This window comes from Erythrolamprus reginae, chromosome 3 (genome assembly GCF_031021105.1).
Source record: "Erythrolamprus reginae isolate rEryReg1 chromosome 3, rEryReg1.hap1, whole genome shotgun sequence".
NCBI classification, from domain to species: Eukaryota; Metazoa; Chordata; class Lepidosauria; order Squamata; family Dipsadidae; genus Erythrolamprus; species Erythrolamprus reginae.
In genome coordinates, this window is record NC_091952.1 from 131,165,676 (window position 1) to 131,182,227 (window position 16,552).

Below are 16,552 nucleotides of genomic sequence, written 5' to 3' on the forward strand. Positions count from 1 at the left end.
TCCTTACCTCACTCCAATTTAAATCCTACATCAACCTGGCCCCTGCATGAATCCAGTGAAGGGAATTATGGCTCATGAAAACTTGTAATAGCTCTTAAGAAAATTCCATTTTCTTCTGTGAAGTTCTGTCCATTTGAAATGGTAAATTTAAGTTTTGGTTAATTAGTACATGTATTTACAGAAAAGAGAAAGAAAGCAGGAAATATTTGGCAACCAGTTTCTTTCCGTTCCAGAGTTATCAGTTTTGTTTTCTGGTATTACTACTATGCTTTTAAACGTCAATTAAGACTATTCCTTGCCTTAATTTTTCAAGCTTTTCAAAAGCATATTTATAGGGCCAATTTAAAAGGGATTAAATTGTTACCCTAGAATTTTTAATGTTAAATCATTGTTCACTAAGTTAGGTTTAAGAAAAAGCCTGTAGGCAACTTGAAGAGATCGTTTTATTTTTCCCTCAGATCAGCTGTCCCATATTAAGAGCTTCTGAACAGACAAAATGTTTCAATATACAGGCAAGCATAGAAGAGATAATAACAATAAAGCATGTTTGAAAAGAAATGATACAAGCGGTCCAATACAAACGGTGAAAAGCTTGTACAAGTATTTTCTGAAAAATGTTTTTCATTAAAATTGTTTCTACTACCAGTACAAACCTTATATGTTTGTCTTCCACTGTCACCAATATGAACAAGCAAAAGCGTATCTTACATGTATGTGAAAGAAGCCAATCTTTTTTTAAAAAATATATAATTTTGTTTTGATGTTACCATCTAAGCACTGCGATAACAAGCTCTTTTTGAAACCCTCTGGAAGACCCAAAAATAAAGAAGTGAAGGCCAGGAAGAGACATATTTTCCAACTTTACGCCAAGGGAACAAGGCAAATAATCACAAGCATAACTTTTTAGCACAACTTGCACTGCTAGATCCTTGCAGACAAATAACCAGCACACCTACATGAAACAATTGTTCAGCCACCTGACTGTGCATCCCCAAATCATAGCGGTGCCATGTGTCCTGATACCCACACACCTCCTTCTCTTTGGCTACATTGCAGAAGAAGAATTCCTCAGGGCAGAGGCTGCAATGCCCTCATTCTGTGGTCAATGCTTCTGCTTCAGAGCTCGACGGAGGTACTTCCAAGAAGAGCCATGGCAAACAATTTGCAGGAGCCAAGTCACGCTCCTTACCCAAGCTCTGTTCCCTTATCGCTCACCCTCTCTCCTCCTGTCCCTCAGGTGACAAAAACAAGGTTGCTGGTACGTGCCCAGCTCACTCAGCCCTGAGTCTGTTGCCATGGCGCTGCATCCATAAGGAGATTAGGGGAGGAAGACAGCAGGGAGAAGCAGCAGTGGCAGAGCTCAGGGAGCACTCTTGGCAAATACCGCAAAGGTGTGACCTTTCAAAGGAGGAGGAGGAGGAGTTCCTCTGTTTCCTTCAAGATACTGACACAAGATCACTGAGCAAGAAATACTTAGTATGCAGCTTTCCCACTTAGAGGCCTTTTAGTGCCAAGCAGACTGTATCCTCTGCTGATCCCCTATGGAGATGATCCTCTATTAGAAAGGAAATTATTGGAGAAACAAGAGGGGTTTAGTGTATCTGCAAAGATGGAAGTTAATCAAAGGAAGCACAATAGTTGTAACAGGGACATCACAAAGAGCAGCAGAGTGCAGGAAGACATTTCAGTTTATGTGTGAACATAGGTCCGTTTCTTTCCTAGAGTTTTATTGGCCTCTCAGATATTTACTTCTTTTCCACTTAATCTGGATTATTAACTCTCCCCCTCAACAATTCTACAGCCCAGAACTATTTAAAAAAACTTACATGTATGATAAAAAAGGAGAGAGATAACTGCAATTTTTCTCTGCAGAGGTTAATGATGAAATAATCATATAATATCTATTGAATTACAGTAAATACTTCTTAAATGAAGATTAAATCACATTTTATTTTGGCCTTGTCCTACTACCATTATGAAAAATGATTATTAGTTCACCGCTGAAAAGGTTAAAAGTTACTCCTAATTTGCAAGGTCACAGACTCCTGCCTTTACTAACAGCATTCATTCTGTTCTAGTTAACACTCTATGAACTTCACTGTGAAATATCTATATTTAGATTCAAAACAGATAGCTTGAATCACTTCCATAATGGTTGGATAAATCTCTTCCAGCCTCAAAAGAACTTTTTCAAATTAAAAAGCAGAGTCTGAGCTTGAAAATTATTCAGAAACCAAAATGTTTTATATATCCTTACTTGCCATTACATATATAGCTCACAAATTATACTGGTATTCTATAGCTCACTAATTTTCTCCCAGTAGGGCCGAATGCAGATAAATAAAAATAAAATTAAAAAGTGGCTACTGATGTGATTTATTAAAGTGAACTGCCACTGATTATGTCAAGAACTTTCCTGTCCTTTTGGTTCAACACCAGGATAAGACAGTGCCATGTAACTACATCCTTACTGATTAAATGACTGCTCTGATCAGGTTGATATAAGGTGCTATTATAAGCAGAAGCTACCATCCATTAGCAACTAGGCACTTTACCTTGTGCAGGCTATAGCAACTATACCCGTGATGGCAAACCTATGGCACGCATGCCACAGGTGGCACGTGGAGCCATATCGGAAGGCATGCGGGACTTTGCCTGTGTCAGCTCCAGCGCACCAGCTGATTTTCGGCTTTGGGAAAGGCCGTTTCGCCCTCTGGATGCTTCAGGAAAGCTTCTCTGAAGCCCCCGGTGGCAAAAAAAGTGTCCAACAGACAAACCAGAAGTTCGGAAAAACGCACTTCCGTTTTGCTGTTGTGCTGGTTTTTTTGCACTCCGGAGAGTTCAGGGAAGCTTACACCCAGGAGTGTAAAAAACAGCACAATTGGCAAACCGGAAATGCATTTCCCCAAACTTCCGGTTTGCCCATTCGGGCATTTTTTTCACGTACCAGGCTTCAGTAAGGCCTTTGCACATGTGTGGGGAGCAGTGCGGGGGATGTGCACATACATGGGGGGAAGGAAGAGGATTAGTGACTTTTTCATTCTCATATTGGTTCAGATAGCACACCACAGGAATGTGATCATGCCATTCTACCACCCAAGCTGACAAACAACAATAGTTTTTAAAGAAGAGGGTACAGAAGAATTGATTGCTCTCTGCATATGAAGCGCATGTGCTGCTTCTGACCTATTTAAAGTCTGAAGTCTAAATTGCAGGTTTGAATTATGATTGCTATGAGTCAGAGTGGCAAGGCATTAAAATAATTCCAAAGGATTGCAAATCTCTCGGAAGCAAATTTAAGGCTGGTACTAACACAATACCAACACCACCCACAATCTAATTCATTTACCATATGAACAAATCAAGGAAGTTTAATTATAGGTAGCATTCATTTGCCAAAATGAGATTGGACTCTTCTCAATATAGCTGATTTAAAATGCCACATACGGTTCCCTAAATTACCCTTCCTAGTGAAATACTTGCACTCATAAACCTTACACTGCGTGACATATTCAAACAAATAGGAAGTAAGCCATATCTGGGTCCTTACTGCAGCTTGGTTTGTAGACTCACTGAACAACCTTGGGCAACTGTTTTTTTCTCGGGCTTACTCAGCAGAGAAAAGAATGATAAATTATAAACGCCAATCTTCCAAGTGTGAAATATAATAACCAGAAACCACAGTGCATTTGCTACTTAAATGTATACCGTACATATATATGATAAAGTTGTCAGCAAAGAATGTGGTGGAAAACCAAAAATTATAAGCCTTAAATTTGCTTCCGAGAGATTTGCAATCCTATGGAATTATTTTAATGTCTTGCCACTCTGACTGCAAAGGGTTCTGGGTCCTTTTGCAGTCATTAACTTTCTGATATTGTTTGCCACTTAAAAAAATTGGAAAGGCTCTTTCACTGAATGATTCCAGCTAACTTGGAATCCCATGGCACTACTTAACAAAGTCTACAATGGGATGAGATAACTGATGGCAAACAAACAAACAAACAAAACAAACAAAACAAACAAAACAAGCAAGCAAGCAAGCAAGCAAGCAAACAAACAAACAAACAAACAAACAAACAAACAAACTAAAGTCTCCTGCTACATTACTTTTGACAAGAAGAAATAAGACATCCTCTGAACTTCAGGTTGGCAAGTTGAGGCACACTACTGGTGTTCAAGGTTTCACTGTGCAGCAGACTTATCAACTCTGATTCACTAAAGGAGAACAGAATAGTAGGGCCACTCAAGCACACAATATTCACAGAAATACTATATACTGATTATGAAGCAGCAATGAGGCAAAGCGGCTAGCAGACTCTTACTCCTCCAGGTCAAACAGAAGCAAATCAACGCACCCCATTATTGGTGCCTTCAATAAATTAGGATTAGAAACCAGGCAAGAAAGTCATGAAAAATATAAAACGAAAGCCTGCAGTATGACACTGTTCAGATGATCTGCCAAGATTCTTTGTACTGCAAGAGGACTTCTTCTTCTTCTTTTTTTTAAAAAAGAACCCACCTAGAATAGAAAGAGTACCGTTTCACCAGGAACCCCAAAGCCATGGCTATTGGACACTGCAGAGCCCAGGAGATGCCATTCTCTGGAAGTATGGAGAGGATTCTCTGACAATCTGCAGCTATCTGATAATACCATAAAATGACTTTTACTAAATCAGGCCGATTCTCACATGGCAATAAATCCCAAGACGGTAAAACCTCTCCCAGCTGTCCAGTGAGCTTTAACCGCAGCCATTGACATATGCAATCTATCTCAGCCATCATTCTGGCCCCTCCCCCATTATAAGCAAAACTGGGGCCAGTAAGAAAAATCATCAATCCCTTACATTACTTAACTGGTACAATCAACTGCCTATGTATTTAATATAAAAACCTGGTGATTTGTTTTTCTTTTTTAAAACAAAACTTCACAAGTGAAACGTAGGATTATTTTAACTTTCTTAATCACCTGCAAAAAGAATAAAACAATGCAGCAGACAAGAATAAAGGAAGAAACATGTGTCCAATGTTTCTTGCATCTCCCCAAAATCCTTCATGGAGTAGGAGACTAAAATACGCCTGAAGTACAAGCTGAAGCATGTCAGCAGTATCAGAAATGAGGTCGTACTGGAAGGATAATTTGCTTCAGACTCTGCTAAGGGAGAACTGCAATGGCATGGGGATTTCTAAGACATTGGAAAGTGCGTGTGATACACAAATAGCTGGGAACAGCTGTTCATAGCAAGGCAAAAACAAAAACAAAGCTTATAAAAAGAGAGAACACTTGTTACATCAAAGCAGAATTATACACATTTAGGGATCTGATTCCTACTGATCATGCATCACAACGTTTTCTACAACTTCAGTTAAAATATTTTTTTAGTTGGCTGCAGTCGTCTTCTGAGTTTCTGTAGTATGAACCTGATGGAATATAAGTGTAAACAGCAATTTTTCATATGAAAATAATCCTATTCTGTCTTTCTTAGAACTGAAAGATTCCATGATGGTGACTTGGTTATTTTTATTTTCACAATAAATTGAACATGAAAATGTTTATATTCAGTTAAGTATAGTTTCTCTAACTGGTAAATACAATAAGTCCATTGCCAGGACAAAAAAAAAGTGAAGCAAATCCATTAATTAATCCAATTTTAGTCTACCCATCTCTCTCCCACACAAAATTAAACTCTGTACGTTATTAAAAAGTCTTCTTTAAGTCTTCTTGAAAGCTAAGGTGGACAATAGCCCTCATGTTTTATTGTGAAATCAGTTCCACAGATATGCAATAATTTGAGTCCTTCAGGATTGGGCAGCATAGAAGTTGAATGAATGAATGAATGAATGAATGAACGAACGAATGAATAAACAAATAAATAAATAATCATAAAGAAAGCTCAGTCTCAGGTGTAGTTGGGGAACTTTCGCAGGTGTTATATGGGGCAGTGGGAAATCTATGGGTAAATTCCACAACTAAAAATTATTTCTGTGTGGTAGAGACTGCCCAGAAAATAGTGCAATGCAAGTTAAAATTGTATTTTAATGACTGTAGACTTACTGTAAACAAATTTAGTCAGAAAATTAAGAAATGGTTTAAAGTATTTGAATTGTATGCAATACAAAAAAAATACAATTTTTAATATTTGTATTTTCATTCTTGTTTTTCAATTAAAATACAAAAAAGAAAAGGGGAAGGTTTTTAAAAAAATGCTAGCACGCTGGCAATAAAATCATTTTAATCCATGTAATCTATTTAAAGCCAGCAGAGAATGAATATATAATAATTCCTATTTGACAGTAGATAGTCTCAATAGTCTCAATAATTGTGGTCATTGTATGTTGTGGCTGGCTCTGGGCCAGCTCCTGCCCCAAGGACTGAGGGGGTGGATGTGGGTGAATTTTCGCAGTGTCAGAGGCCAGTGTTACTGCCTTTTTCTGCTGACAGCGAACAGTCAGTATCAGGAAATGAAGAGGAATTGGACTCAGGGGGAGACAGTGCAGAATCCTCGTTATCATCCCTGGATTCGGATGACGAACCCTTTATTGACGTACGTAGCCGCAGAGCACTGAATAGAAAGGAGCAGCTGCGCAGATATTATCAGAAATAAGAGAATTCACATGGGTTTGGGTGTGCTGCAACTAATTAGGGCTGCTGATAAAAGGACAGCTTGTCGGCTGCTGCGTATGGAAGATTATCTGTTTGTCTTTGGAGGAAGTGCCTGGTGTTTCAAGAAAGTTGATTTTTCAGGACTTTGAAAACAAGCCATAGCAAAGCGTGTTTGTTTCAACTCCTGGAAGAAAGAGGGCTGTGACGTTCTTCACAGCTGCTAGCTAAGTACTTTGGGACTGCTTAAGGGGTTTTACTGCCTACAAGTTTGTTTTGGAAAAAGTGCTCTTTGCAATACAAAAAGGGTGCTTTGTTTCTTTTGAATTTTGTGAACATTGTTTTTGAATTTTCAAGTGTGTGTGTGTCTGACTTTTTTACCCTTGAATTTTCGGGAGTCTCGTGTCTTAGAACCCAGCATAACTATCTGTCTGTCTGTCTGTCTGTCTGTCTGTCTGTCTCTTTCTCTCTCTCTCTCTCTCTCTCTCTCTCTCTCTCTCTCTCTCTCTCTCTCTCTATCTATCTATCTATCTATCTATTATTTGATTTGATTTGTATGCCGCCCCTCTCCGTAGACTTGGGGCGGCTAGTACAATAACAATTGTATATACACAATCTAAACTATTAATATATACATTAAAATATATCCATATACTCCTTTTAAAAAACAATCACAAAACCCAGATGAGTGCCAGTATCACTCTAGCATATGAAGGCACTCTGAAATAAAAAAACTGTTTTATGCAAACAGAATACAAGCTAGTCCTAAGGAATTATGCAATAGGAAGAGTTGTTACTTAGAAGGCTGGTCCAGTCCCCTTAATCTTCTGGTTCAGTCAAAACTTCCCATTAATTTTAACATCAAGGAAGGTCATTCCATTTTCTTTCCCCCAAAACTGAGATGATTCTGTGCCTTGAATACAGCCTGAAAAATGATGACTGTAAACAAATGTTTTGTTGCTACACGATTGGCGTTACTAAACTGACCTTGCCTGGTTCAGAAGAGGGTTCAAATGGTTAAGACAGGAGCAGCAGTAGCAAAGAGAGCTGGTTTGGGCATTTGCCTCTTATGTCATAATTTTCCCAAGATATTCATCAGGCACAGCAATCTTTACATGCAGGAAGCAAATGATTACTATTTCATTTAAGACTTCTCTCGCTCATATCCCTGTTTCTCTTTGCCAGTTCTTCACAACGAGAGGAAGTTAAATACCATTTCTGAACGATCAAAAAATTCTGCTTTTGACTTGGGGGATGTCTAACCATGTTAATATTTGAGAACAGATTAATCATATTAAAATCCAAGCGAAGTCTCAGAGAAATCATCACAGGGGTATGGCTTTCTTCTGATTAAGACAATATTTGAGAAAAAAAAGATTTAAAAAACAGGAATGTCTCAAAAACTGAAAAAATGGCAAGGTATTTTAAACATTAGAATGGAAACTTTAAGACTACCAAAGATAAATGGCTTAATATTATGCAAACAATCATTAAGCTAAAACAAGCCATTTGAGGAAGAAATAGGTGCTCTCTGAACCAGAAACTTTAGCACTAATGACTTGCATGAATGCTGCCAATGCTATCACATTACTCATATCTATGAGCTGAATCTTCACGTTAGCTGTTAGGGGGGAAAAAACCCCTCAGTTCACTCAACCACCAGCTGTTAGAATGTAATGAAGTACAATTAGAAGCCAAAACTCTGAAATCCTAGAACAGTGATGGCGAACCTATGACATGGGTGCCACAGGTGGCACGCAGAGCCATATCTGCTGGCACGCGAGCTGTTGCCCTAGCTCAGCTCCAAGGTGCATGTTTGCGCTGCCCAGCTGATTTTTGGCTTCCAGAGAGCATCCGGGGGAAGGGGGAGGGTGTTTTACCCTCCCCTGGCTCCAGGGAAGCCTTGGGAACCTAGGAAGAGGGAAACACGAGCCTACTGGACCCACCAGAAGTTGGGAAATTGGTCATTTCCAGCCTCCAGAGGGCCTCCGGGGGGGGGGGAAGCTATTTTTACCCTCCCCAGTCATTGAATTATGGATGTGGGCATTGACGCTTGCACGATAGCACTTGTGCATGCTCTTTCGGCACCCGAGGAAAAAAAGGTTTGCCATCACTGTTCTAGAACTTCTTGAATCACTCTGGTTTTTCAATTCCTCCATTTCTTCTTTTTATCATAATCCTCCCTCTTCAAACATCCATTAATGCAAAACTGAATAGTTTTGGAATAATTATTGACAACAGTCCAGTTTTCATACTTATGTTTTTATACATTCAACTCCCGGATATGACCATATTGTCTTTTTGTTGATAAAACAAAGTAATTTGTCAGTACCTTTTTCTAGGATTTGCTGAGTACTAAGTTTAGCCGGATATTTCATAATAAAGTCAAAATTGCCATTTAGCAAAGCTATGGACTGTTACTGTACTGTAGGAAATGATAAGACTGGCCCCGAGGGAGGGTGAAATGCATCATAAGTCATGTACACCCACAACAAATCTAAGTCCAACACACTTTAAATGTCTTATTCTTGCTCATTTCCTTTGATCATTAATAGATCAGACTTTTGTAGAGAGCTTAAACTTGCAAAAGGTCTTTAAATTCATTTGAACTGCCTGAATCTCCTGACTTCCCTGGAGCTTGATAAGTTACCCATGAAACAGAAGACTTTTTAATTTTGGAATAGACAAGGAAAAGTCACTGGTCTTATTTTAGGTGTCTCATAGTTATAAAGACCACAATAAACAATTTAAAAAGTATTCTTGATGTGTACATATACTAAAAAGATAACAATATTAATTTATCTTTAAAAGAAGCTTTATGTAATCAGAGTTTACTATCAACTAATGTCCAAGAGACAAGTAAAATATTATTTAGCATTTTGTAACTGTTTTGTCAAGTGCAACACTTAACTTAGTGACACCGTTCCCAATAAAAGCAATTACTATGCCATGGTAAAGGCTTTTGTGAAGCAAAATGCATCAGGAGAAAGCTTGCACTATGATAAAAAATGTAAACTTTTAAGGTGTCATGAAACTTTTCATTGCATTTGAAGTAAAACACCAGTACAACTGCCCTTTTGGAAACTATTCTGAAACTAAGGGGCGTGCATAAGCGTACCACTGTGCCTACTGTCCTATTGTCTTATTTTATCATTATTTACTACTTATGTTATGCTTATACAAACTACAATCCTATACTTGTCCAACAAAATAAATAAATACAATCAATAAAACAAATATTCTGGTAAGTTAACTCATTCATCGGTTTGCATCAGGCTTCAGTGGGTCAGTGAGTCAGACATGCCATACAAACCAATGGCAAAGGTTTCCTTGATTTTTAAATTGTAGATTGTAAAAGCTAAATGAAGCATTTCTGGTAAAAAAAATTGTCCGATTATTTTAAGTGAAACTTCTTAGTGGTTTTGTATTAATATATATTAATACATCTCACCAAATTCTTGGAAAACAACTAACCCTTCTGCCCTCCATGCAGTCTTACCTTCCTTCAATGGTCTGACGACGAAAGCTGGTATTTCGATCTAGCTTAGATTGGCTTTTTGTTCTTTTGATTGAGCCTCTAAGCCGTTTACTAAAGAAGCCCTTAAAAAGACACAAGAAAAGAAGTTATACAAACTAGTACTATATTAGTATTTTTAGTAGCTTCTTTTTAAAAAAACTGGTTTCAATAATACACAGTTTTATGCATCTCAAACAAAGACAATGATAACTATGATCTAATATGATTTATTTTTTGCCCCAGGTAGGAATTCCAACAAATCAGTTCCAGAGGAAGAAATTGTGTTATATCTTAAAACTCTCTAGAAGTAACAGAGAAACAGGTTTATGTCAGAAAAAAATAAATTGAATAACACTATAGATTTGTTGAGAAACAAGGTCAGGGAGTGAAGAGGAAATGCTTATGTGGTGTTGACTGGTTGGAACGAAAAGCAACATGGTGAAGCACATCTGACATTTGCTTTAATTTAATAATTACATTTAGGGGAATTAATATCTCATCAAATTTTAGCATTGATGATATGAGATATCTTCAATCCTTTCTTTCTCATTCCTTATAACATACCTATCATTGAATGAAAACCTCTGCCCCATTAAAATCTAGGCCAGTTATTACTTAGCATTTCCAAGAAAGTTTATTTTGCTGTATACATAGCAGGTAAAACAAAAGAACCCATGCTTCTGTGGTAGTTTTACAGGCTATCAGATTAACTTACCTGACAGAATCTTCCATTAAAAAAATTAAGACATGGATATTAATAAAAAATTATCTTATTTTTCCCCCCATAAAAATAAAGTGCTGCTTTGATGATCTAGAGTAGGGCTATCAAACTCCTGGCCCATGGGCCGGATACATCACATGCTGGCCATGCCCATGCCCCGTTTAGCAAAGTGGAAATAAGTCTTGATATGTCATGTTTCACTGCCGTAATGACGTGAGTTTGACACCCATGATCTTGAGATATCTTTGGTTGTTAAGTATTGTAGTTTAATTTTATATTTAATTACTGTATAGTTTGAAGCATGTACTATTAAAGTATTTTTTCCATAGTATCTTTAAGTATTTCAATTAAGATACAAATTTGTCATTTAAAAAACAATTGTTAAAATGAGCCAGATTCAGATAACTGTAACTCAACTGAGGCAAAATTCTAATCAAAACAATTAAGGACATAAAAAAGAAGTAATGATTGAGGAAACAAAGGTAAGGTATATAGACAACAGCAGCAAGATCCCTAAAAATAAAGGGTCAATGTCATTAAGAAAGCTATCTATGGTATTGAAAATCAAAGTACTGAAAACAAACCTAATTAAAGGGTTATTTAAAAGAGCAGTTTTGAAAAATGCTTTATACAGGCAAGTAATCAATATATGCTTTAGGCTTCTCTCAGAGTCACAGTAAGAACATGAGCAAAATAATTTATTGCAGAGATTATTCACAGAAGCTAGCCTCAAACACAATTCTTAATGGAGTATGACATCAACTTGCAAGGTACATGTAGTCCTCAACTTACAGCCATTCATTTAGCAACGGTCTTAAATTACAGTGGCATTGAAAAAGCAACCTATGGTTCTCAACAGTTCTGACTATTGCAGCATCCCCATAGTCATGTGATCAAAATTTGGGCATTTAATATATCCAATTGATAATAACTCTTCCTGCCATTGTGATCAGGACTCGGTGAAAAGGTGAAAAGCAAGTTCCCCGGCAGATCTGATTCAGCCAGAATCAAAGACCACAATTATATTTTATATGATTTTCAAAATTTTCTTCATTACAGAGAAATATGGAATAAATATTACATGTATTTTGTAATAATCATCTGTTGCCAATCAATAACTGTGTCTGTCACAGATAATCAAAGTTACAACATTTTAGTAGTCAAGTTACACCTATGTTTTGTTATTCAAAATCATGAAATCGTGAAAACAAAATATTTATTAAAAGACATGAAAACAAATTACAGTACTTCTATTTCATTTTTATTCTTTCTGATAAAAAAAAAATCCCAACATTTTTGCAGGATCCTGACCCTAGATGTATTTTGCACTTGTCAGATCAGCTTTTCATCTAATGGCAAAAAAAGAGGCAACTGCTTAGGAAGGAAGAAAAAAGCTCCCTGTTATTCATAAAACTTACAAATTCATTTTAATGATACTTGCTTGGCTTGGAGTGCTATGTACCACAGGGATTCTTGAATCCCAACTTGAATGTCTGTATGTAATTTTTAATTTTATGAATACTTTTATAGTGAATGCATTCTCCTGTTGACTTTAAAATGATTATTTTCACAAGGAATAAATAAACCCCCTTTTGCTACCTGTGTAAAATAGCAGCAGTTGAAATAGTCATTTAGAGACTACTATCATTTTTTAATTGTTGCTATATGACCAACAAGCGATGCTTTAATTTTTGCCAATTTCTTATAAGCTTGTTAATGTTTTTAATTAGAGGATTATAACTGCTTCCTCATATATAATTCAGATCTTTAGTGAAATAGTATTTCTAAATACTTAAAATTATAGTGCTTCAGGGTGCAACAATCCATAACTTTTTCTGGGGAACATTTAAAAAGCATCCCATCTTCCCCTTGAAACATGAATTTGCTACTGCCAGAAGGTTTATTTAGCACACTGAAGTAACTTTAAGGTAACATTAGCTGCAATTGGACAGCTTTCTAATATATTAGAGTTACCTGCAAAAGATTGTACAGTATTCCTTTTATGCCCCAGCTTCAGCTTCTGAATTAGCCAATAGCTCTAAACTAGTGAACTGCAATAGCAAATAAATGGGACATCTCATCTGTTAACGCAAGAGTCCCAAACTTGGCAACTTTAAGACTTGTGGACTTCAACTCCCAGGATTCTCCAGCCATAATAGCTGGTTTGAAGTTTGAAAACCTCTGTGTTAACGCATGGAACTTAGCAGAAAGGTCAATATGCTAAATAAACTGTAATGGTTTATAATGTTGTTTCATCTGTATAAACTTGGTTATACTCTTTTATTGAAATGAGTGCAATTGGGCCAGATAAAGCTTTTATTTATTCATATTGTTCTTTACTGCAAGCATAGAACAAACTCAGATGTTTTCTTTTCCCAACAGACCTTTAAAGAAGATATACATTTACTCTCAGGATATAGTAGTTACCACATAAAAATGGCTACTCCCTTGTTTTTGATGATCCGATAGATTAAAATTGCTCTTTAATTACAAGTAGTCTTCGACTTACAATAGTTCAGACAGTTTGAAGCTACAATGGCACTGAAAAAAGTTACTTGTGTCCATTTTTAATGCTTATGACCTTTGCAGAATCCCAATGGGTCACATGATTTACATTCGGATGATTAAAAAATGATTCATATTTATAACAGTTGCAGTGTCCTGGGGCCATGTGACCACCTTTTGCACTTTATATTTATATTTTGTGAGAGTTCCTGCCCAACTTGTCAAGTATTGCCTTTTATTGTGTATTTTCCGATGACATTAACTGACTCCTAAACAGTCCCCACAACCAACTTTGCAACAAAATAAAACTTACAAGAAAATGTAAAAACTTACATTTTCTATATTAGTGTAATAAAAAAAAGCATTACAGCAAAATCTTCTATATGCATAATTGGCACAAAGTAACTTTGCAGACTACTAAAAAGCAGGATGCATGAAATTAATTCTAAACGGAGCTGGGTATTTAGGAAAGATTTGTCCTACAACTTTTCATTTAAAGCCCCAAAACCAGTAACATTCAAACTAAGTCTCAGCCTTTCAAGATAAGAAATTAAGAAACAGGCACAACAGAGATTCTATTGCTTGTTATAGGACAGAACAATAAAATTGTGAAAGCCTGACTGTCTATTCCAGTAATGGCAAACCTACGGCACGGGTGCCACAGGTGGCACGTGGAGCCATATCTGCTGGCACACGAGCCATTGCCCTAGTTCAGCCCCAACATGCATGTGTGTGCCAGCCAGCTGATTTTTTGCTCACATAGAGGCTCCGGGAGGGCGTTTTTGGCTTCCAGAGAGCCTCTGGGGGGATGGGGAGGGTGAAACACAAGCCTACTGGGCCCACCAGAAGTTGGGAAACAGGCCATTTCCTGCTTGCAGAAGCTTCTAGGGGGTGGGGAATCTGCTTTTGCCGTCCCCAAGCATTGAATTATGGCTGTGGGCACTCACACATGTGCAATAGCATGCCACATACTATTTCAGGCAAAACAGGTTCACCATCACTGGTCTACTCCATGGTATGTGCTACATAAATTCTAGGTGGGGCTACTTGGAAGTTTATTTTTCTTTCTCAGAATTGAGTAACTTTTCCCCATTGTCTTGCCTTGATGGTTTGCTCATTCCTTCCTCATTCTCAAGGTCCTTCACACCACTAACTAGAAAGCAACCCCTTGACAGTTCCTGAACAAGTTAAAGAAACAATTTCAATGTTACTTAAAGACCCTGTACATAAGCCTCCACACTGTTTTAAGCTTGTTTAGGAAAATCCAAAAGGGATTTTGGGGATCTCCATTTACCAAGCCTTATTTTCTTTCCTCTATCAGTTCTTTGATTTCCTGTTTATCATGTGTCACTTCAAATGGCTGCTTACACAGGTAAACAAATTCTTCTCATTTTCACTAAGCTATTTTTTAAGGTACAGTACTTCTGTGCTGCTTTCATCATTTTTTTATTTATTTTTTGCTTAGGTAGAATTACCACCTGGGGTTTGAAGAAACACCCCCAGGAAAAGGGAATTCCTGCCTTTCAATGTGTTTTGTTTTAGGGAATGCTCAGAAATTTGTGCAAGATGGATCTACCATTATGGCTAATAGGTTAAAGTTATATTCACAATGAATTTAATATTGTGGAAATGTTTTGTAGCAAATTACATCCAGTCACTAAATTATTGAAGATGGAATCTCCAAGATAAGTCCCTTATGTTTTTTTAAAAAAACTTATTTATGCATGCAGTAATATTTTTTTAAATTGCTTAAAAATTATTTGGGAACTATGAATTCTTTAATTATATTTTCCTCTAATTCCTGATCACTTTCTTCTACTAATACTGTAATTAAATTTCATATGGCACAACATTTTTCTCCTTTTCTCCCTTTAAATTAATTTTGCAACTTTTTCACAAATTCTCTGCATTTTACTAGCTGTTCAATTTGTTCTGCTCCCCACCCCACCCCCACATACACATTTTACCACAATTTCTATAGCCAATATGCATAAAATGATTGGCCCAACTAGCAGAATGTGGCCTTTTTTCAATTCGGATTTTACTGCTTTTTTTGGGGAGGGGACAATTTCAACTACTGATGCATTGGGCCATAAGATTTACAATTCCCAGTGATGATTGGGATATCATATGTCAGTGATGGTGAACCCTTTTTTCCTTGGGTGCCAAAAGAGCATGTGCGCACGCTATTGCACATGCGTGAGTGCCCACACCCATAATTCAAACCAGTTTCCCCATTTCCCCCCTCTGGAGGCTGGAAACGTCCTGTTTCCCAACTTCTGGTGGGCCTAGTAGACTCGTGTTTCATCCTCCCCAGGCTCCAAAGGCTTCCCTGCAGCCGGGGAGGGTTAAAATGCCCTTCCCCATCCCCACCGGAGGCTCTCTGGAAGCCAAAAACGCCCTCCCAGAGCCTCTATGCGAGCCAAAAATCAGATGGCTGGCACACACATGCACATTGGAGCTGAGCTAGAATAACGGCTCGCATGCCAGGAGATATGTCTCTGTGTGGCACCCGCACACCCGCACCATAGGTTTGCCATCACTGTCATATGTTGTTAAAAAGCTGCTTCAGGCTCTCAAACTAGGGCAGGGTTTCCTCAATTATTTTCTGTTACGCCCTTCCTAGGAAAAAGTAAACATTTTGTGCCCCCCCCCAAACTTTTCAGTGGGACGATTGTTTGCAATATTCGGCACGTTTTCGCTGTTAAAGCCTATCATGATCAGGGTGTAATGTGTTTAAGTGACACCTTAATTTATTTGGCTTCATGCTGTCTGCTGCCAACATTTTTAGACACAGTAAATATATTAGTATTTCCTTGTCTTTCACCATAGTCACAGTGAAGCCAAGCGCTACGTATGCTTTGTCATATTTCCTTGTCTTAGCTTTCGGGAGACTTATGTTTCTCTCATTATCTCTGTCTCTCTCCTCCTTTCTTTTCATCCCTGTTAAACATTTTTCCATGGTGTTTCTTAAGGGCTTGTTATCTGCACTTTATATCCCCTGCTCTATGCTGTGTGCTATTGTTCGGTGCAAAAAAACCCTACTCCCTGGGGCAAAAAAAACTATGGACCTTGAGGTCATGTGCCCCCAATGGCATTGCTCTGCCCCCCCCCCGGGGGGGCACTATTTGAGAAACACTGAACTAGGCTGAGCTTAGTAGATCACTGGTGGACAGGGAGCTGATTCTTCAATCCTTGACTAGGTGAT

At 37.7% G+C, this 16,552-nt stretch overlaps 1 protein-coding gene across 6 annotated transcripts in view; it reads right to left on the reverse strand.

Annotated features, from left to right (window-relative positions):
- The window catches only part of RASAL2 (RAS protein activator like 2), a 271,051-nt gene that overhangs the window by 65,890 nt on the left and 188,609 nt on the right, over positions 1-16,552 (reverse strand). For all 6 annotated transcript variants that reach the window (XR_011558627.1, XM_070746687.1, XM_070746688.1 and 3 more), the window contains one exon: positions 10,101-10,201. Coding sequence is in view for 5 of the 6 variants with exons in the window: in XM_070746687.1 (XP_070602788.1) it covers positions 10,101-10,201 (101 nt within the window). In the remaining variant the exon portion in view is untranslated. The remainder of the gene's footprint in view (positions 1-10,100; positions 10,202-16,552) is intronic.